Source organism: Scyliorhinus canicula, chromosome 20 (assembly GCF_902713615.1).
Source record: "Scyliorhinus canicula chromosome 20, sScyCan1.1, whole genome shotgun sequence".
Classification (NCBI taxonomy): Eukaryota; Metazoa; Chordata; class Chondrichthyes; order Carcharhiniformes; family Scyliorhinidae; genus Scyliorhinus; species Scyliorhinus canicula.
Window position 1 is genome coordinate 82,226,280 of NC_052165.1, and position 21,777 is coordinate 82,248,056.

At 48.0% G+C, this 21,777-nt stretch overlaps 1 protein-coding gene across 1 annotated transcript in view; it reads right to left on the reverse strand.

Annotated features, from left to right (window-relative positions):
• Window positions 1-21,777, reverse strand: part of nwd1 (NACHT and WD repeat domain containing 1) — a 103,314-nt gene that overhangs the window by 77,162 nt on the left and 4,375 nt on the right. The window contains exons 2-5 of the mRNA XM_038780314.1: window positions 19,967-20,052; window positions 17,127-17,243; window positions 16,644-16,998; window positions 4,307-5,585 (exon numbers count right to left, since the gene is read on the reverse strand). Coding sequence (XP_038636242.1) covers window positions 4,307-5,585; window positions 16,644-16,998; window positions 17,127-17,243; window positions 19,967-20,052 — 1,837 coding nt within the window. The remainder of the gene's footprint in view (window positions 1-4,306; window positions 5,586-16,643; window positions 16,999-17,126; window positions 17,244-19,966; window positions 20,053-21,777) is intronic.

The following is a 21,777-nucleotide window of genomic DNA, read 5'->3' on the forward strand; positions in this document are numbered from 1 at the left end:
CCACTCTATCCAGGCCTCGTAGTATCCTGTAAGTTTCAATGAGATCTCCCCTCATCCTTCTAAACTCCAACGAGTACAGACCCAGAGTCCTCAACCATTCCCCATATGACAAGCTCTTCATCCCAGGGATCATTCTTGTGAACTTCCTCTGGATCCTTTTCAAGGCCAGCACATCCTTCCTTAGACACTGGGCCCAAAACTGCTCACAATACTCCAAATGGGGCCTTATACAGCCTCAGAATTACATCCCTGGTCTTGTATTCTAGCCCTCTTGACATGAATGCTAACATTGCATTTGCCTTCTTAACTGCCAACTGAACTTGCAAGTTAACCTTAAGAGAATCGTGAAAAAGGGCTTCCAAGTCCCTTTGTGCTTCTGCTTTCCGAAGCATTTCCCCATTTAGAAAGTAGTCCATGCCTAAATTCCTCCTTCCAAAGTGCATAACCTCACACTTTTCCACATTGTATTTCATTTGCCCCTTCATTGCCCTCTCTCCTAGCTTGTCCAAATCCTTCTGCTTCCTCAATATTACCTGTCCCTCGACAGATCTTTGTATCATCTGCGAACTCAGCAACAGTGCCTTCAGTTCCTTCTTCCAGATCATTAATGTATATTGTGAAAAGTTGTGGTCCCAGCAGACCCCCGAGGCACACCACTAGTCACCGGCTGCTATCCTGAAAATGACCCCTTTATCCCCACTCTCGGCCTTCTGCCATTCAGCCAATCCTCTATCAATGCCAGGATCTTACCCTTAACACCACGGTGTCTTAACTTAATTAACAGTCTCCTAGGTGGCACCTTGTCAAAGGCTTTCTGGAAATCTAAATAAATCACATCCACTGGTTCTCCTTTGTCTAACTTCCTTGTTACCTCCTCAAAGAAAACTAACAGATTTGTCAGACACGACCTCCCTTTGACAAAGCCATTCTGACTTAGACCTATTTTACCATGCACTTCCAAGTGCTTCTCGATCTCATCTTTAATAACAGACTCTAAAATCTTACCAATGATCGAAGTCAGGCTAACTATAATTACCAGTATTCTGCCTCCCTCCCTTCTTAAACAGTGGTGTTACATTAGCCACTTTCCAGTCCTCTGGGACCCTTCCTGCCTCCAGTGATTCCCGAAAGATCATCATCACCTACTTGTGACAATAAGCGATTTTCATTTTTCATCATCAATGCCTCCACAATCTCCTCAGCTATCTCTTTTAGAACCCTGGGTGTAGTCCTTCACTATCGCTGGCGTAACATCCTGATACTCGCTTCCTGATAGTACTGTGGATGTACCTACACCTCAAGGACTGCAGCGGTTCACCTCCATCTTCTGAAGGGCAACTAGGGATGGACGATAAATGCAGGTCTAACCAGCGATGCCCACATACTGTAAATGAATTTTTAAAAATAGAAGGATCTTCCTTCCAGGGAGTTGTTGGGAGTAGGGCGGGAGTGGAGGCAGAGTGCAGGATGAATTTGGCCCCACCACTCCCGGGTGCAGTTTGGAGACAACCACAGGGGCTGCTGATGCTGAGAGAGGGCGTTTAAAAGACCTGCCTCAGTTCAGTTCTGTTGGTCTTTGTCTCAGTTGTTTTTTTAAGCTTTCAGCATTCAAGCCTTGCCTCTCACTCCCCTCATCCTCCCACTCACTACCTGGGCGGGATTCTCTGATCCTGAGGTTAAGTGTTGATGCCGTCGTAAACGCCGTTGTGTTTCTTGATGGCGTCAACATGGCCTCAGGAGCAGCGATTCTGACTCCTACAGGGGGCCTGCACGGCACTGGAGCAACCCAAGCCACTCATGCTGCCGATCCCTGGCGTCAGATGGGTGCCGTGGGTCTGCGCATGCACAGTGGCTCCCTTCTCCACACCAGCTCTGACGTAACATGGCGCAGGGCTACAGGGGCCGGCGCGGAACAAAAGAGGCCCCCAGCCCGAGAGTCCGGCTCTGCATATCGGTAGGCCCCAATCATGGGCCAGGCCACAGCAGAGGCCCCCCCGGGGTCAGCCCCCCGGGGTCGGACCCCCCTCTCACCCCACCAGACCGCCCCCGGAAGCATGCACCCCAAGGGTAAGACCAGGTGTGAACGGCTCCAGCGGGACTCGGGTTTTTTTGCGTTGCCACTCCACCCAAATCGGAACAAAAATCGCTGTGGGGGCTGCACAGAGAGGCCCCCAACCGGCGCCGGCGCCAATGGTGCCGATTCTCCACTCTCCGGAGAATAGGCGGACTGGCATTGTGGCGTCATAGCTCGATTCGCACCCGTCCTGGCGATTCTCCGTCCCGGCCTGGGCTGAGAGAATCCTGCCACCTATGCTCATACATGCCATCCCATGCTCCCCATCAACCCCAGTCACCTCTCATACTCTCAGGGCCAACCTTTTCCCCCTCACCTATCCCCATGGCCCCTGATAGTCACTATGTCAACTTAGTGCCCACTCGGCCCAGTTTATGACCTCCCACCTTTGCCCTTAAACACTCCATGCAGTATCCACCATGGAAAGATCTCAGGAACCCATGCTGAGATGACATAAAATAAAGTTCTAATACCTATTATAGAGTTCCCTATGTATAAAATCATTCAAGAAATTCTCTTCAGAACATTTTAATTCATTTAAGTACTTAATCCCTCATCCAGCAGACTTATATTCATAATCACACATTAACTCCTTGAGCTGTCATTCAAACTGTGAACTTATACTCATCCCGCCTCCCCGCAATGTGACAAAGGTATGTTGTGGAAATCAGTCAAGCATTAATAATATTATAATGATAGCTTTTGGATTATGTCAACAGACAGCTAATGAACCTGCTAGAACAGATCATTTTCAACTCTCAAACAGCGGCAAGCAGTTTTTTCTTTCAAGTTATAAAGGGGTGGCCATTTAAATAATTTGGCAGCTTTAAGTTTTTCAACTCTGACAGACACAGGCAGGCAATTATTTTTCAAGGGCAGACAACTCATATAACCTGACAGCTTGAAGCTTCACAGACATAATCCACCATTCAAGGCCCTTACTCCAGTGAAAATGGAGTGTGTTTGAACTCGATGGCCCAGCTGAGTTTGGGTATTCACACCCTCCCCTTTTCCCTCTTGGCAAACAAAGTAAGCTGCTGGAAAGAGGGGCAAAACTTTTGAATCTGGGTCATTCTGGAAGGCACCTAGGGTATCCAGGATTCCACATGAATCTCTCTAACTTGACTAATGGCCTATCCGACACAAGGTGCTGGATAAACAGAAATTTCAGAAGGCCGCAGCTTTGGTCTACAGGACAAACTCCATTCCCTACACATTGGCTCTAAATCTCTCCCTGGCAACAATCTGAAGCTGAACCAAACTTTTCATAACCTCAGTGTCATAATTGATTCAGATCACACCACGGCGTCATCATTAAACCATCGATTTCTATCTCTGTAACATTACCTGACTCCGTCCCCGTCACAGCTCATCTTGGTTTATTGTCATGTGTACTGAGGTACAGTGAAAAGTATTTTTCTGCGAGCAGCTCAACAGATCATTAAGTACATGGGAAGAAAAGGTAATTAAAGAAAAGAAAATACATAGGGCAAAATACATAATAGGGCAACTCAGCCATTCGGGAATGGGGTGAGAGGAAGGACACTGCAGGATTTTCCATTCATTTGGTTTGGGCAGGCATTACTTGTAGCTCAGTGACAGGAACATTTACAAACTCTATCCTAACGGAACTGGACATCACCGCCAAACTGAAGATCTCTTTTATCACAATAAACCTCACTGTGGACTTCCCCATCCCACTCCCCAGATCAGGTATGACCTAATCCTCTTTGAAGAAGCTGACCTCTTTGAACCATTGAATCCCTACAGTGCAGAAGGAGGCCATTCAGCCCATTGAACCTGCACCAACCCTCTGAAAAAGCACCCTACCTACCCCCTGCCCTATCCCCGTAACCACAACTAATCTAAACATCTTTAGACACGAAGGACAATTTAGCATGGCCAATCTAGTAACCTGCAAGTCTTTGGACTGTGGGTGGAAACCAGAACACCCGGAGGGAACCCACGCAGACATGGGGAGAAAGTGTAGACTCCGCACAATCACCCAAGACCGAGATTGAACCCGGGACCCTGGCGCTGTGAGGCAGCAGTGCTAACCACTGTGCCACCTCCCACTTTGTAGAAAGAATGCATCTTTAACCTGTCCTCTATCACACAAAGTTTCCTCAGAGGTTCTCCCATTTAATTGTGGAGTTGAGTTTAGGTTCCATTGTGGTGAAACAAACTGGTTTTATTGACCATTGTCTTGCAATGGAATGTAGTAGGTCAAACCTTGAGCAGGCGATGTACCCCAGAGCGTGTGATACGAAGACTTTGCCATGCTTCTTCTCTAGGCATGCATATAAGAAGCGTATAGCCTCCTGTGTGCTCTTAGCGACGTAGAGATCAGAAGTTGGCACATACGAGCTCCATCTCTTGGCTTCATCGAAAGACAGCTTGAGCATGAGAGGTTGTCCACACTGCCGGAAACTCTCCAGAATAAGGTCCTGCTGCTCTGCTGTAAGCTTCCTCCTCACTGTCGTCAGTAACATGTCAATAACCTGCTGGCCATGTTCACAGGATAAGGGCTCCACCTTGAAGTAGTTCTCTTGGCTTGGAATGGCTTCTTGTAGGACATTTAAGATGTTCCATTCCTCGGGTAAGGTTGAGAGGATAAGGTGGACCTTTGGGGGGCATTCCTTTGGCAGCCAGTGGAGCCTATGAGCTCCATCATTGAAAGACAATTGATCCAGGGAGTCGAAGATCACAACCAGAGCCCCCTTATTCTTCTTGGACACTGTGCTGAGGAGGTTGTGGAAAAACCTAACCAGCTCATTGTAAGAGTTCACAATGTGGGCCATAGGAGGTTTGAGTTTGAATGCCAGGCACACCTGGAAGCAGGCACTTTTTAACACAGAGTAAATTTCTGAGCTCTGTGGCGATGTACCGAGCAGCCTGGTAACCACCACCGTGCCTTTACCAAGACTTTTCCTGACCTCCTCAGCAAGTTTTGACATGACTGCAGACTTCCCGGTCCCTGAGGGACCATGGATAACCAACGGCCCATGGGTGCACTTGTCCTGCCGTTCGATACTTTGGCAAATGCTGGCAAGGAGCTGGGCTCGCCCACAGAAGATGCTGCTTTTCTTATGGCAGAGAGCCATGTGGTGAGACAGCTCTTCAAACAACCAATCCATCTCAGCCTGGGTTGCCTGGCGATCCGAGACTCTGCTGAGAACCTGCCGCTTTATGTCCTCAACAAAGTTCTGGCAGAGGTTATGGAGGTATTCCCTGTGAGCTTCACTTTGTTCATCCAACACTCCATTCGACCATTGCACTTGGTGTATGTTGAGGTTCTTTGCATATTGGGTGACAATTTGGCTCTTTAAGCTGGTGAGAAGTTCCTGAGCCTCTGTGTCGATGCTCCCATCATTTGTGACATCAATGTATTTGTGAAATTGTTGCTGGTCATGATGATCCTGGATGTCGGGGATATCTCGGATGAAGATTGAAGAGTACACGTTCCCTTCTCTTCTATCGCAAAGGCCCTGCTCAATTTCAAATTCGGTGACTGTAACACAAGAGGACAAAGTGACCATTACAAGGACAGAGTGATGCCGGACAGCAGAAACGATTCAGAGTCCAAACAGTGGGTACGAGAGAAAATCGAGTCTCAATTGCACCCAGAGTACCCTGCACAAGCCGGGTTGGAGCACGGTTAAAATGAAGGTTTGACGGGGAGCACGATAGCGCAGTGGTTAGCACTGCTGCCTCACGCGGCCGAGGTGCCAGGTTCGGTCCCGGCTCTGGGTCACTTTTTGTGTGGAGTTTGCACATTCTCCCTGTGTTTGCGTGGGGTTTCGCCCCCACAACCCAAAGATGTGCTGGGTAGGTGGATTGGCCACACGCTAAATTGCACCTTAATTAGAAAAAATGAATTGGGTACTCTAAAATTTTTTAATTTTTTAATGGTTTGTGGGAGGGGGATTCCTGAAGTATTCCCAACATAATGTGTTTTTGCTTCCCAGAAAACATGTACAGGAATGCGGCACATGGCCGGCAGGTAGTTATTTTTGTTTAAATTTAAAGTGCCCAATTCTTTTTTTTTTCCAATCAAAGGGCAATTTAATGTGGCCTCTCCACCTAACCGGCACATCTTTGAGTTGTGGGGGTGAGACGCACACAGACACGGGGAGAATGTGCAAACTCCACACGGGCAGTGTCTCGGGGCCGGGATCGAACCCGGGTTGGCAGCGTGAGGCAGCAGTGCAAACCACTGCACAATCGTGCCATCCTTACTCACTTTACATTCTAACATCATAGGCATGTAGGCCTTTGCTATGACTTTTTCAGGGTGTCTAAAAATCACTAAGCCCACTAGTTTGTAGTGAGGGAGTGGTTGAGGATATGGGTGAGGGTGTGGATGACGGTGATGGTGATGGTGAGTGAGAGTGAAGGGGTGTGTCGGGGACGGTGTGAGTTTGTGTGTGATGGTGATGGTGATAGTGTGAGTGGGGGGGGGGGGTGAAGATGAGGGTGTGGTTGAGGTTGAGAGTGGAGGTGTGTGGGTGAGCGAGAGTGGGTAGGGTTGAGGGTCTGGGTGAGAGTGGTCATGGGGCTATGGTTGAAGTTGAGGTTGAGGATATGGGTGTAGTTGTGGGTGAGATTGAGGGTTAGGGTGTGGGTGAGGGTGGGGTGTGATGAAGGTGTTGGTGTGTTTGTGGTTGAGGGTGGGGTTGTGGGAGTGGTTGAGGGTGTGTATGTGTGAGGCTGAGGGTGAGGGTAAGGCTGGGGTGAGGTTTAGGGTGAGGGTGAGGATGAGCGTATGGGTGAGGATGGGGTGAGGTTGAGGGTGGGGTGAGGGTAAGGACCAGGGTGCGGCTGAGGTTGAGGGTGTGGGTGTGGGTGAGGGTGAGGTTGAGAGTGGGGGTGAGGTGAGGGTGTGGGTGTGATTGAGGATGGGGATTAGGGTATGGGTGAGGGTGGAGTGAGGATGAGGGTGAGGGTGAGGATGAGGGTGGGGTGAGTGAGGGTGGGAGTGAGGTTGAGGTTTGAGTAAGGTTCAGGGTGGGGGTGACGGTACGGGTGAGGGTGGGATGAGGGTGTGGGTGAGGACCTGTGTGTCGCTGGGTTGAGGGTGAGGTTGAGGGTCTGGGTGTGGGTGAGAATGGGTGAGGATTAGGGTATGGGTGAGGGTGGTGAGGATGAGGGTGGGGGTGAGGCTGAGGGTGGTGAGGATGAGGGTGGGGGTGAGGCTGAGGGTGGGGTGAGTGAGGGTGGGAGTGAGGTTGAGGTTTGGGTAAGTTTCAGGGTGGGGGTGATGGTACGGGTTAGGGTGGGATGAGGGTGAGGGTGGGGTGAGGCTGAGGGTGGGGTGAGTTTGAGGGTGGGAGTGAGGTTGAGGTTGGGGTAAGGTTCAGGGTGGGGGTGATGGTATGGATGAGGGTGGAGTGAGGATGAGGGTGGGGGTGAGAATGAGGGTGGGGCAAGTTTGAGGGTGGGAGTGAGGTTGAGGTTTGAGTAAGGTTCAGTGTGGGGGTGACGGTACGGGTGAGGGTGGGATGAGGGTGAGGGTGAGGACCTGTGTGTCGCTGGGTTGAGGGTGAGGTTGAGGGTCTGGGTCTGGGTGAGAATGGGTGAGGATTAGGGTATGGGTGAGGGTGGAGTGAGGGTGAAGGTGAGGATGAGAGTGTGGGTGTGGGTGTGGTTGAGGGTGAGGGTGTGAGGGAGGGGGAGAGTGTCGGCGATGTTGTATTTGAGGGTCAGGATGACTGTAAGGATGTGAGTGAGAGTGTGGGTGAGGAGGATGGTGTTGGTGTGGGTGAGGGTGTGGGTGAGGGTATAGATGAAGGTTTGGGTGATGGTAAGTGTCGGTGAGGGGGCATGCGTGATGGTGAGAGTGGGTGTGGGTGAGGGTGGGTGTGAGTGAGGCTGAGGGTTTGTGTAAGTGAGGGTGGGTGTGGGTGAGAGTGGGTGTGGGTGAGGCTGAGGGTTTGTGTGGGTGAGGGTGGGTGTGGGTGAGAGTGGGTGTGGGTGAGGGTGGGTGTGAGTGAGGCTGAGGGTTTGTGTGGGTGAGAGTGGGTGTGGGTGAGGGTGGGTGTGGGTGAGGCTGAGGGTTTGTGTAAGTGAGGGTTTGTGTGGGTGAGAGTGGGTGTGGGTGAGGGTGGGTGTGAGTGAGGCTGAGGGTTTGTGTGGGTGAGAGTGGGTGTGGGTGAGGGTGGGTGTGGGTGAGGCTGAGGGTCTGTGTAAGTGAGGGTTTGTGTAAGTGAGGGTGGGTGTGGGTGAGAGTGGGTGTGGGTGAGGCTGAGGGTTTGTGTGGGTGAGGGTGGGTGTGGGTGAGGCTGAGGGTTTGTGTAAGTGAGGGTTTGTGTGGGTGAGAGTGGGTGTGGGTGAGTGTGGGTGTGGGTGAGGGTGGGTGTGGGTGAGGGTCAGTGTTCCCATTACAAATGACAAAAAGATACGACGTGGAAGTATTTGTTGAATAACAATCTTTTTAATTGTAATAAATGTCTATGAATAAGACCTAGAAACATCTTTTAAGTTTGTTTTTGTATATTTGTACCTATTGTGCAATAATAATAATTTTTGTGGTTTAATTTTTCAATATAATAAGAATATTTCTCAGGGGTTCATTTGTACTCTTGGGAGGTCAAATGGGTTCCATGGCTGAAAAAGTTTGGAATGCCTGAATGAGACTATACTCAATCAATTCTATATATTGTCACAAGTAGGCTTCAATGAAGTTACTGTGAAAAGCCCCTCGGCACCACATTCCACAACCTATTCAGGAAGGTTGGTACAGGAATTGAACCGTGCTGGTGGCTTGCCTTGGTTTGCTTTCAAAGCCAGAGATTTAGCCATGTGCTAAACTAGCCCTGATTTAACAACCACTTCAATAAGGAAACTAATGGGGTGAAAGACTGATTTCCCCCGGGCCCATGGGCTGTATTCCATGTGATGAATGTAGGAATTTCAGACCTATTGTATTAGAGGTATTTGGTGCAGTTAGGGTTAAAACCCTGGGTTAGTGTGTGTGACTGCTGTAGTCATGTTTTAAACAAAATCCTAGTTTGAAAGGTTGGGGGCCAGGGATGCAAATAAGGGATTGTAAAATGCTTAGGTTAATGCAGCTTTATTCGGATTACGGGGGGGTTCCCTGTAATTAGTTTCAGCTTGGTAAAATGATGTAGTTACTGGGTGGAGCTAAGCTATCAAGCATTTTGCAGAAAAGTGGTCCAGCGGAGTTTGGGATTAAGCTGTGAGCAGAAGTCAAGCAGTTTGTTCTCTACAGCTCAGTTAAAGATTTGGCTGGAGAGAGATTAATAGTTTATTTCCAAGTCGATCAGACTTGCCCAGTTAGAAGGGGAGCTGAAACAAGTAGCGAAGTATCTGCCGGTGAAATACAGCCAGAGTTCCTGCATGGTTCTGACAGGACTCTGATCTTTTCTTTAAAGCAGTGTCAAAAAATCTATCTTTCTAAAGGAAAGATATTCTGAGTGCTAACTGTTTTAACAGTGGATTGAGAGCTGAGATTTTGTTTTGTTTGAGTGGGAAGAAATATAACAGTTAAGGGTAACTGTAAGGGGTAATAAGGGGTAATTGTACATTACTTTCTCATGTGATGTTAAAGATATTTTAATACTGTCTTAGTAATAAAGTTTGTTTTAATATGTGATACCCTATTTCTTCATGTAATCACTCCTGGAGTGAGGTATCCTTTCCTTACAGTCGTACAAAATTAAAATAAAATATTGGGGTTTCTGCCCAGTATCCGAGCAACTGGGATTTGGTCTGGGATCATAATGCCCAGGACGGTAAAAGAAATAGCTACAGAGATAGTGGATGCATTGGCAGCAAACTTTCAAGAACTCTTAATTCTGAAAAAATCCCAGAGGATTGGAAAACTGCCAAAAATGAGGGAGACAAAAAATGGGTAACTGTCAGCCAGTTAGCTTGTCATCTATCATTGGGAACATGCTCGAGTCCATTATAAAGGATGTAATAGCAGAGCATTTAGAAATACATAATATTATGAAGCAAAGTCAGCATGGCTTCATGAAGAGGAAAATACCTGAAAAATGTATTAGTGATTTTTGAGGTGGTAGATAAAAGAGAACCAGTAGATGTAACATACTTGGATTTCCGAAAAACTTTCACTAAGGTACTGCACAAAAGGCTACTTAATAAGATAAAATCCCATGGTGTTGGGGGTGGTATATTAGCATGGAGAGAGGATTAGCTCATGGATAGAACACAGAAGTTGGGATAAGAGGGGCATTTTCAGGCTGGAAACCTGTAACTAGTGATTCAGTGCTGATGCCACAATTATTTACAATATATATCAATGACTTAGATGAGAGAAGTGAATGCACTTTTGCCAATTTTGTGGATGACACAAAAACAGGTGGGACGACAAGTGGTGAGGATAACACAAAGAGTCTACCTGAAGAAGAAAGGTTAGGCGAGAAGGCAAAAACTTGGCAGATGGAAAATGATGCAGGAAAATGTGAACTTATGACCTTTGGTAGGAAGAATAAAGAAGCTGAATATTATTCCAGGGGCTGGTTTAGCACACTGGGCTAAATCACTGGCTTTTAAAGCAGACCCAGGCAGGCCAGCGGCACGGTTCAATTCCCGTACCAGCCTCCCCGAACAGGTGCCGGAATGTGGCAACTAGGGGCTTTTCACAGTAACTTCATTGAAGCCTACTTGTGACAATAAGCGATTTTCATTTAAATGGAGAGAGATTTCAGAAAGCTGCAGCACAGAGGGATTTGGGGGTCCTCGTGCATAAATCAGAAACAGCTAGCATGGAAGTTCAGCAGGTAATAGGGAAGGCAAATGGAATTTTGGCTTTTATTTAAAAGGAAGCAGCACGGTAGCATTGTGGATAGCACAATAGCTTCACAGCTCCAGAGTCCCAGGTTCGATTCCGGCTTGGGTCACTGTCTGTGCGGAGTCTGCACATCCTCCCCGTGTGTGCATGGGTTTCCTCCGGGTGCTCCGGTTTCCTCCCACAGTCCAAAGATGTGCAGGTTAGGTGGATTGGCCATGATAAATTGCCCTTAGTGTCCAAAATTGCCCTTAGTGTTGGGTGGGGTTACTGGGTTATTGGGATAGGGGGAGGTGTTGACCTTGGGTAGGGTGCTCTTTCCAAGAGCCGATGCAGACGCGATGGGCCAAATGGCCTCCTTCTGCACTGTAAATTCTATGATGATAAAAATAGGGAATCCTGCTGAAGCTATACAAGGCATTAGTTAGATCCTACCTGAAATACAGTTTTGGTCTGCTTATCTAAGGGAAGAAATGCTGGCATTGGAGGCCATCCAGAGAAGGTTGACTATGTTGATCCCGGGTACGGAGGAGTTTTCTTATGAGGAGAGGTTGAGTAGGTTGGGCCTGTACTCACTGGAGTTTTGAAGAATGAGAGGCGACCTTATTGAGACCTAGAGGATGCTCAGGGGGCTTGAGGATGAGGAAATGAACAGAAAAGCATAATGGGTAATACCATAGTAGAATAAGAATAGGTTAGTGGACTTTTAAGCGTCAACTGGGATTCAAGGGAGGAAGAGGGGGATGGGTAGCCACTCGGACCATTTCTTTGTTGCCAGGGATCCTGGGAAAAGGGGCCTCAGGCCAGGCTAAGGAATGTGGGGAAAGCCTATGGGAGCTTTGCATTTGCACTGTTGCCTTATTTGGTCATATGTATGTGAAACTTGATGCTACTTGAATGTATTTAAAGATTTAAACTTGGTAATTTGGTGCAGTGAGGTAATTCGGTGCAGAGTGTGAGGAGGTGCTTTTTAACCCTGGTAAGTGACTGGTAAGTAGTCTCTCTTTTTCTTTTCATTGTCTAATTTATTTATTTTTATTTTGAAATTCTAGTTGTTTAAGTTTACCAAGGGTTTAAGACATGGCAGGAGATCCCAGACCCGTGTCATGCTCCTCGTGTGCGATGTGGGAGCTCAGGGACACGTCCACTGCCCCTGGCTCCTTCACGTGCAAGAAGTGTGTTCAGTTGCAGCTCTTGTTAGACCGCTTGACGGCTCTGGAGCTGCGGATGGACTCACTTTGGAGCATCCGCGATGCTGAGGAGGTCGTGGATAGCACGTTTAGCGAGTTGGTCACACCGCAGGTGAAGGTTACTGAGGGAGATAGAAAATGGGTGACCAAAAGAAAGAGCAAGAGTAGGAAGGCAGTGCAGGTGTCCCCTGCGGTCATCTCCCTGCAAAACAGATATACCGCTTTGGATACTGTTGAGGGAGATGGCTCACCAGGGGAAGGCAGCAGCAGCCAGGTTCATGGCACCGTGGCTGGCTCTGCTGCACAGCAGGGCAGGAAGAAAAATGGCAGGGCTATAGTGATAGGGGACTCGATCGTAAGGGGAATAGACAGGCGGTTCTGTGGACGCAATCGAGACTCCAGGATGGTATGTTGCCTCCCTGGTGCAAGGGTCAAGGATGTCTCAGAGCGGCTGCAGGACATTCTAGGGGGGGAGGGTGAACAGCCAGCTGTCGTGGTGCACATAGGCACCAACGATATAGGTAAAAAACGGGATGAGGTCCTACAAGCGGAATTCAGGGAGTTAGGAGTTAAACTAAAAAGTAGGACCTCAAAGGTAGTAATCTCAGGATTGCTACCAGTGCCACGAGCTAGTCAGAGTAGGAATGTCAGGATAGATAGGATGAATGCGTGGCTCGAGAGATGGTGCAAGAGGGAGGGATTCAAATTCCTGGGGCATTGGGATCGGTTCTGGGGGAGGTGGGACCAGTACAAACCGGATGGTCTGCACTTGGGCAGGACTGGAACCGATGTCCTAGGGGGGGTGTTTTCTAGAGCTGTTGGGGAGGGTTTAAACTAATGTGGCAGGGGGATGGGAACCAATGCTGGAAGTTGGAAGGTAGTAAAACAGGGACAGAAACAAAAGGAAGTAAGGGGAAAAGTGCAAGGCAGAGAAGACATAGTCAGAAATCCATAAGGGCGACAGTACAAGGTACAGTGACTGAGGGGAGCACAGTGAATAGGCCCAGTAATAACAAAAGGAATAAAACTGGAGATGTTAAGATTCAAAACAGAGGTAAAAAAACCAACATAAGTGTACTTTACCTGAATGCTCGTAGTATTCGGAATAAAGTAAATGAGTTGGTGGCACAAATCATCGTAAATGACTATGATTTAGTGGCCATTACTGAAACATGGTTAAAGGATGGTCACGACTGGGAGTTAAATATCCGAGGGTATCAAACTATTCGGAAGGACAGAGTGGATGGTAAGGGAGGTGGTGTTGCTCTGTTATTTAAGGATGACATCCGGGCAATAGTAAGGGATGACATCGGTGCTATGGAGGATAAAGTTGAATCCATTTGGGTGGAAATCAGGAATAGTAAGGCGAAAAAGTCACTGATAGGAGTAGTCTATCGGCCACCAAATAGTAACGAGATGGTGGGGCAGGCAATAAACAAAGAAATAACTGATGCATGTAGAAATGGTACAGCAGTTATCATGGGGGATTTTAATCTACATGTCGATTGGTTTAACCAGGTCGGTCAAGGCAACCGTGAGGAGGAGTTTATAGAATGTATCCGCGATAGTTTCCTAGAACAGTATGTAATGGAACCTACGAGGGAACAAGCGGTCCTAGATCTTGTCCTGTGTAATGAGACAGGATTGATTCATGATCTCATAGTTAGGGATCCTCTCGGAAGGAGCGATCACAATATGGTGGAATTTAAAATACAGATGGAGGGTGAGAAAGTAAAATCAAATACTAGTGTTTTGTGTTTAAACAAAGGAGATTACAAGGGGATGAGAGAAGAACTAGCTAAGGTAGACTGGGAGCTAAGACTTTATGGTGGAACAGTTGAGGAACAGTGGAGAACCTTCCAAGCGATTTTTCACAGTGCTCAGCAAAGGTTTATACCAACAAAAAGGAAGGACGGAAGAAAGAGGGAAAATCGACCGTGGATATCTAAGGAAATAAGGGAGAGTATCAAATTGAAGGAAAAAGCATATAAAGTGGCAAAGATTGCTGGGAGATTAGAGGACTGGGAAATCTTTAGGGGGCAACAGAAAGCTACTAAAAAGCTACAAAGAAGAGTAAGATAGAGTATGAGAGTAAACTTGCTCAGAATATAAAAACAGACAGTAAAAGTTTTTACAAATATATAAGACAAAAAAGAGTGGCTAAGGTAAATATTGGTCCTTTAGAGGATGAGAAGGGAGTTTTAATAATGGGAAATGAGGAAATGGCTGAGGAACTGAACAGGTTTTTTGGGTCGGTCTTCACAGTGGAAGACACAAATAACATGCCAGCGACTGATAGAAATGAGGCTATGACAGGTGAGGACCTTGAGAGGATTGTTATCACTAAGGAGGGAGTGATGGGCAAGCTAATGGGGCTAAAGGTAGACAAGTCTCCTGGCCCTGATGGAATGCATCCCAGAGTGCTAAAAGAGATGGCTAGGGAAATTGCAGATGCACTAGTGATAATTTACCGAAATTCACTAGACTCTGGGGTGGTCCCGGTGGATTGGAAATTAGCAAACGTGACGCCACTGTTTAAAAAAGGAGGTAGGCAGAAAGCAGGAAATTATAGGCCAGTGAGTTTAACTTCGGTAATAGGGAAGATGCTGGAATCTATCATCAAGGAAGAAATTGCGAGGCATCTGGATAGAAATTGTCCCATTGGGCAGACGCAGCATGGGTTCGTTAAAGGCAGGTCATGCCTAACTAATTTAGTGGAATTTTTTGAGGACATTACCAGTGCAGTAGATAACGGGGAGCCGATGGATGTGGTATATCTGGATTTCTAGAAAGCCTTTGACAAGGTGCCACACAAAAGGTTGCTGCATAAGATAAAGATGCATGGCATTAAGGGTAAAGTAGTAGCATGGATAGAGGATTGGTTAATTAATAGAAAGCAAAGAGTTGGGATAAATGGGTGTTTCTCTGGTTGGCAATCAGTAGCTAGTGGTGTCCCTCAGGGATCCGTGTTGGGCCCACAATTGTTCACAATTTACATTGATGATTTGGAGTTGGGGACCAAGGGCAATGTGTCCAAGTTTGCAGATGACACTAAGATGAGTGGTAAAGCGAAAAGTGCAGAGGATACTGGAAGTCTGCAGAGGGATTTGGATAGGTTAAGTGAATGGGCTCGGGTCTGGCAGATGGAATACAATGTTGACAAATGTGAGGTTATCCATTTTGGTAGGAATAACAGCAAACGGGATTATTATTTAAACCATAAAATATTAAAGCATGCCGCTGTTCAGAGAGACTTGGGTGTGCTAGTGCATGAGTCACAGAAGGTTGGTTTACAAGTGCAACAGGTGATTAAGAAGGCAAATGGAATTTTGTCCTTCATTGGTAGAGGGATGGAGTTTAAGACTAGGGAGGTTATGTTGCAATTGTATAAGGTGTTAGTGCGGCCACACCTGGAGTATTGTGTTCAGTTTTGGTCTCCTTACTTGAGAAAGGACATACTGGCACTGGAGGGTGTGCAGAGGAGATTCACTAGGTTAATCCCAGAGCTGAAGGGGTTGGATTATGAGGAGAGGTTGAGTAGACTGGGACTGTACTCGTTGGAATTTAGAAGGATGAGGGGGGATCTTATAGAAACATTTAAAATTATGAAGGGAATAGATAGGATAGATGCGGGAAGGTTGTTTCCACTGGCGGGTGACAGCAGAACTAGGGGGCATAGCCTCAAAATAAGGGGAAGTAGATTTAGGACTGAGTTTAGGAGGAACTTCTTCACCCAAAGGGTTGTGAATCTATGGAATTCCTTGCCCAGTGAAGCAGTTGAGGCTCCTTCATTACATGTTTTTAAGGTAAAGATAGATAGTTTTTTGAAGAATAAAGGGATTAAGGGTTATGGTGTTCGGGCCGGAAAGTTTAGCTGAGTCCACAAAAGATCAGCCATGATCTCATTGAATGGCGGAGCAGGCTCGAGGGGCCAGATGGCCTACTCCTGCTCCTAGTTCTTATGTTCTTATGTTCTTATATGAAAGGAGATGCTTTGTCCCTTTGTCCTCACTCGCTGTTGAAGATTCAGGAGACTGTGGTTGTGCCCTGCTCTCCCAATAGAGTGAGTCACCCAGCTAGCTGGTTAAAATAAACAATAATTGATGCCTGCAAATCCATCTCAAATTTTATTGAGATCAGACTGACAGCAAAAGAATCAGGATTGTCAAGGATGCGGAGAGGTTGCCGCCACTTGTGGGAGAGTCTAGGACCAGAGGACGTAATCTCAGAGTAAGATAGAGATGAGGAGGAATTTCTTCTCTCGGAGGGTAGTGAATCTGTGGAATTCTTTATCTCGGAGAGGTGTCATTAAGTATGTTCAAAGTTGAGGTAGACAGATTATTAATCCGTGAAGGAATGAGGATTATGGGGATAAGGCAGGAAAGTGGATTATATCAGATCAAACATGATCTCATTGAATGGCGGAGTAGACTTGAAGGGCTGAATGGCCTACTTCTCCCATGTCTTGTGGTTCTATAGGACAGTAATGTTACTGGGCTCATAATCTAGAGTTTTGGAGTAATGTCCTGGAGACATGAGTTCAAATCCCACCATTGCCATTGTGGGGGAGGGGGTGTAATTCAGCCCAGAGTCCTCTGAAGCTTACTTGATTTGAAGTATTTGTGCTTTGCCTCTTTTTGCATTTGGCCCTCCTCCTCTGCCTGGATCGCCGCTTTTCGAAGCAGCTCAGTAATCTGTTGCTGCAGCTCCGACCAGGTCTCCACTGCTTTCTCGTGTTCTGCGTGGCTCTCTGCGCTGGTGTCAGAGTAACCTGGCAGCTGGGTGCTGATAGGTTGCAGGATATAGATGGGAGGAATGGCATTCGTGTCTTTCCAGAACCAATCCAGAAGCAGTTTAGAGGCTCTGGAATCTGAAGAGTACTTCGCCAGCAGCTCCTCGAATTCCTTTTCTCCAATCACACGGGGAATGGGACGATAACCATAGCGATTGCCCACAAGAGCCTGCCAATTTCACAGAATCATTGTGGTTATTGTACAGGTGAAGGACCATAGTGAAAGTGATCAACTGGAAGAAATACTTTGGGGAGGACAGAAGAACAATGAAAAATAAAATAAAAAAGACAACTTACAACAAAAGTGGGCCCCATTGATATCCTTTGGCAAGATTCAATCTCCCTCAGGCACAGTTCTGTGCTCATGTGATCAGCGGTCAATGTATCTGGCACCCCCCAACGCATGTCAACTACCTAAAGAATGTTGGTGGACAAACAAAGTTAGCTGGTGTTCCTGCTTTAACTATGGGGGTAGGATTTTCCCACTACCCCTCCACTAGGTTACCCTAAAGCCGGAATTTGATGGGGGGTTCTTGATTAGATGAATCTTCACCACTCTTCGCCATCACCCCATTAACCCACCCGACACCCCCCAGATATTCAATCTCTAATGTCCAAATTTAACACACACTCAATCCCCACCAAGCCTTACACAGCTCAGCTTCCTCCCCACAATACTCTCCCCAGCTCTCACACTCTCCCCATATTATAATCCTTCTCTGTCACTCCCTCGGTGTCACACTCCCTCAGTGTAACACTCCCTCTCTGTCACACTCCCTCTCTGTCACACTCCCTGTGTGTCACACTACTTCACAGTCACACTCCCTCGGTGTCACACTCCCTCTGTGTCACACTCCTGTGTCACACTTCCTCTGTGTCATACTCCCTCAGTGTCACACTCCCTCTCTGTCACACTCCCTCTCTGTCACACTCCCTGTGTGTCACACTACTTCACAGTCACACTCCCTCGGTGTCACACTCCCTCTGTGTCACACTCCTGTGTCACACTTCCTCTGTGTCATACTCCCTCAGTGTCACACTCCCTCTCTGTCACACTCCCTATCTGTCACACTCCCTGTGTGTCACACTACCTCACAGTCACACTCCCTCGGTGTCACACTCCCTCGGTGTCACACAGGGAGTGTCACACTCTCGCGTCGTCACACTCCCTTGGTGTCACACTCCCTCTGTGTCACATTCCCTCAGTGTCACATTACCTCCCTGTCACAGTTCCTCGGTGTCACACTCCCTCTGTGTCACACTCCCTCGGTATCACACTCCTTCTTTGCACACTTCGTCTGTGTCACACTCCCTCGGTATCACCCCCCCCCCCCCCTCGGTATCACACCCTTGGTGTCACACTCCCTCAGTGTCACACTCCCTCAGTGTCACATTCCCTCGGTGTCACACCCCCTCAGTATCACACTCCCTCGGTGTCACACCCCCTCAGTATCACACTCCCTCGGTGTCACACTCCCTCGGTGTCACACCCCCTCAGTATCACACTCCTTCGGTTCACCATTTAGAATGTCGCCCCTTTTTGGTATAGGGGGGATTCTAAGAATAGTGTTGAGTTTTCAACAGCACCCTCTGGGTCACACTCCCTCCTGTCACACTCCATTCCTGTCACACTCACTGTGGGACACACTCCCTTCCTGTGACACACTCTCTGAATCACACTCCCTGTGTCACACTCCCTCTGGGTCACTCCCTCGGTGTCACACTCCCTCAGTGTCACACTCCCTCTGTGTCACACTCCCTGTGTCACACTCCCTCTGGGTCACACTCCCTCTGGGTCACACTCCCTCGGTGTCACACTCCCTCAGTGTCACACTCCCTCAGTGTCACACTCTCTCCCTGTCAAAGGTCCACTGTGTCACACTCCCTCTGTGTCACACTCCCTCTGTGTCACACCCCCTGTGTCACATTCCCTGTGTCACACTCCCTCTGTGTCACACCCCCTGTGTCATATTCCCTGTATCACACTCTGTGTCACACTCCCTGTGTCACACTCCCCGTGTCACATTCCCTGTGTCACATTCCCCGTGCCACACTCCCTTTGTCACACTCCCTGTGTCACACTCCCTGTGTCACACTTCCTCAGTGTCACACTCCCTCTGTGTCACACTCCCTCAGTGTCACATTCTCCCTGTGTCACACTTTCTCAGTGTCACACTCCCTCTGCCTCACACTCCCTCTGTGTCACACTCCCTCTGGGTCACACTCCCTCAGTGTCACACTCCCTCGGTGTCACACTCCCTTGGTGTCACACTCCCTCAGTGTCACACTCCCTCAGTGTCACACTCCCTCAGTGTCACACTCCCTCGGTGTCACACTCCCTCAGTGTCACACTCCCTCAGTGTCACACTCCCTCTGTGTCACACTCCCTCTGGGTCACACACCCTTCCTGTCACACTCTCTGTGTCACACTCCCTGTGTCACACTCCCTGTGCCAAACTCCCTCTGTGTCACACTCCCTCTGTGTCACACTCCCTCTGTGTCACACTCACTCCCGATCATACTCCCTGTGTGTCTCACTCCCTTTGTATCACACTCCCTCCCTGTCATGCTCCCTCGGAGTCACGCTCCCTCGGTGCCACATTCCCCCTGTGTCACACTCCCTCTGTGTCACATTCCCCCTGTGTCACACTCCCTCTGTGTCACACTCCCTCTGTGTCACACTCCTTCGGAGTCACACTCCCTCGGTGTCATCCATCCTGTCACACTCCCTCTGTGCCGCACTTCCTCTGTGCCGCAGTTCCTCTGTGCCACACTCCCTCTGTGTCACATTCTCTCCCGGTCAAGCTCCCTTGGTGTCACACTCACTCGGTGTCACACTCCCTCGGTGTCACACTCTTTTGGTGTGACACTCCCTCTATGCCACACCCCCTCTGTGTCACACTCCCTCTATGCCACACTCCCTCTCTGTCACACTCCCTCCCTGTCACACGGTCTCCCTGTTACACACTTTCTGTCTCTCCTCCCTCTCTCACACTCCCTGCAACACTCTTTCCCTCACAATTCCTCCCTGTTATAAACCCTGTCATAGGAACGGTTGAATACCAGTGTAGTTTTAACCCAGAAACAGCATTGAGCCAATGGTAGATGGCACTGAGCTAACCGATGGTCTCACTCACCTCAAAGACTAGGCCCAATTTCTGACAGAAAGCCTGAATTTCCGGAAACGCCTTGTCCAGGAGAGCATCGCGTTCCATGCTCATATCTGGGATAGACGGGAAGAGCTGGTTACTGTGGGAATTCTGATTCTGTGCTGAACAAGCATTGCTACCAGAAACTGAGCACAGTTGGATCCTGGTCAATTTTCCTGATCCTAAACCTGTGGCATTTGGCCATATATCACTTGGGCTTGATGAAAAGGTGGGAAATTCCAATGAGGACAGAGGGATTTTAAGTTGGAGAAGCAGAACACCATATAGCTGCTCAGGTCTTTAGTTTATATATTTTAAAATATAAATTTGGAGTACCCAATTCATTTCTTTCAATTAAGAGGCAGTTTAGCGTGGCCAATCCACCTACCCTGCACATCTTTGTGTTGTGGGGACGAAACCCATGCAGACACGGGGAGAATGTGCAAACTCCATGATGGACTATCAATTACGACGAGACTAGAGTAGAGAGTAATCGAGGCTTTATTAAGCAGAGATGTGTAGCCTCCCACAGCTGCTGCCGAAATGGCTGCAGTGCGGAGAGCCCACACATTTATACTCCGCTTACTGGGCGGAGCCAACAGGCAGGGATCTACCCCCGTACCTGTAATACCATGCCTTACCATAATACACCTCATATGCGATATATATACAACAGTGATGACTACCACACTCCACACGACCAGTGACCCAGAGCCGGGATCTAACCTGGGACCTTGGCGCCGTGAGACAGCGATGCTAACCCACTGCACCACCGTGCTGCCCTGGGCCTTAGTTTATATCATTGTTATGGTTCCGGACCAGAATTTTGGTTAAGACCCCGGATTTGAACCCAACTATTTGCGGTTGGTAAAACTGTGAGTAAATGTTTCTGCGCTGCAGGAGGGATAACACTGAGCAGTGCACAGATTTTATTTTAAAACAAACTTGAACGATCAGACATTTTCTGATGCCGTGAGTTCTAATAATACAGTTGTTTGTCAATTGCTCATTTGAACATCCCACATGAGTTCTAAACAGTGTAAATCTTGCCAATGCTGGGTACATCAGTGTCTCTGCCCATGTCCAAATTTCTATTATTTATGTAATTTTGTATAAATACCAAAACGTTATTTTAAAGGATTTTTACTGTTTATTTAAATTTAGATTATACAATTGTTTATTTTCCAATTAAGAGGCAATTTAGCATGGCAATTCACCTAGCCTGGGTTGTGGGGGTGAGACCCATACAGACACAGGGTGAATGTGCAAACTCCACATGGACAATGACCCAGGGCCGGGATCGAACCCGGGTCCTCGGCACCGTAAGGCAGCAGTGCTAACCACTGCGCCAACGTACTGCCCCAGATTTTTATTGTTTGCCGGTTGTTTTTCTCGGCAGCAACTGTGGAGAATGGGTGATACCAGTTAATCAAAAATGGCGATTCCGCATTTTGAACCAATCATAACACTCCAGGTTGATCATGCGGTGATGGGTGTGTTGGGGTCTCACAAGGGATGCGTGAGTGGAACACAGGAATGTAGTGAGCGGCGCCGAGGGACTATGGTGCTGTGAAAAAGGGGCAGGCTCAGATCAGAAGGAGGGTAGGCCACAGATAACAACTACCCATGAGTGCTGACCGGAGGTACACAGCGGAGCCTGAGGAGGCGTTGTTGCAGGAGAAACAAAGGTTCCAGATGAAATTTGGACTTGTGTCTACGGGAAGGGCAGTGCGGCAGCAGTGCAGGGCCAGGGGGGGCAAGGATAAGAAAGAAAAATACAGCACAGGAACAGGCCTGTA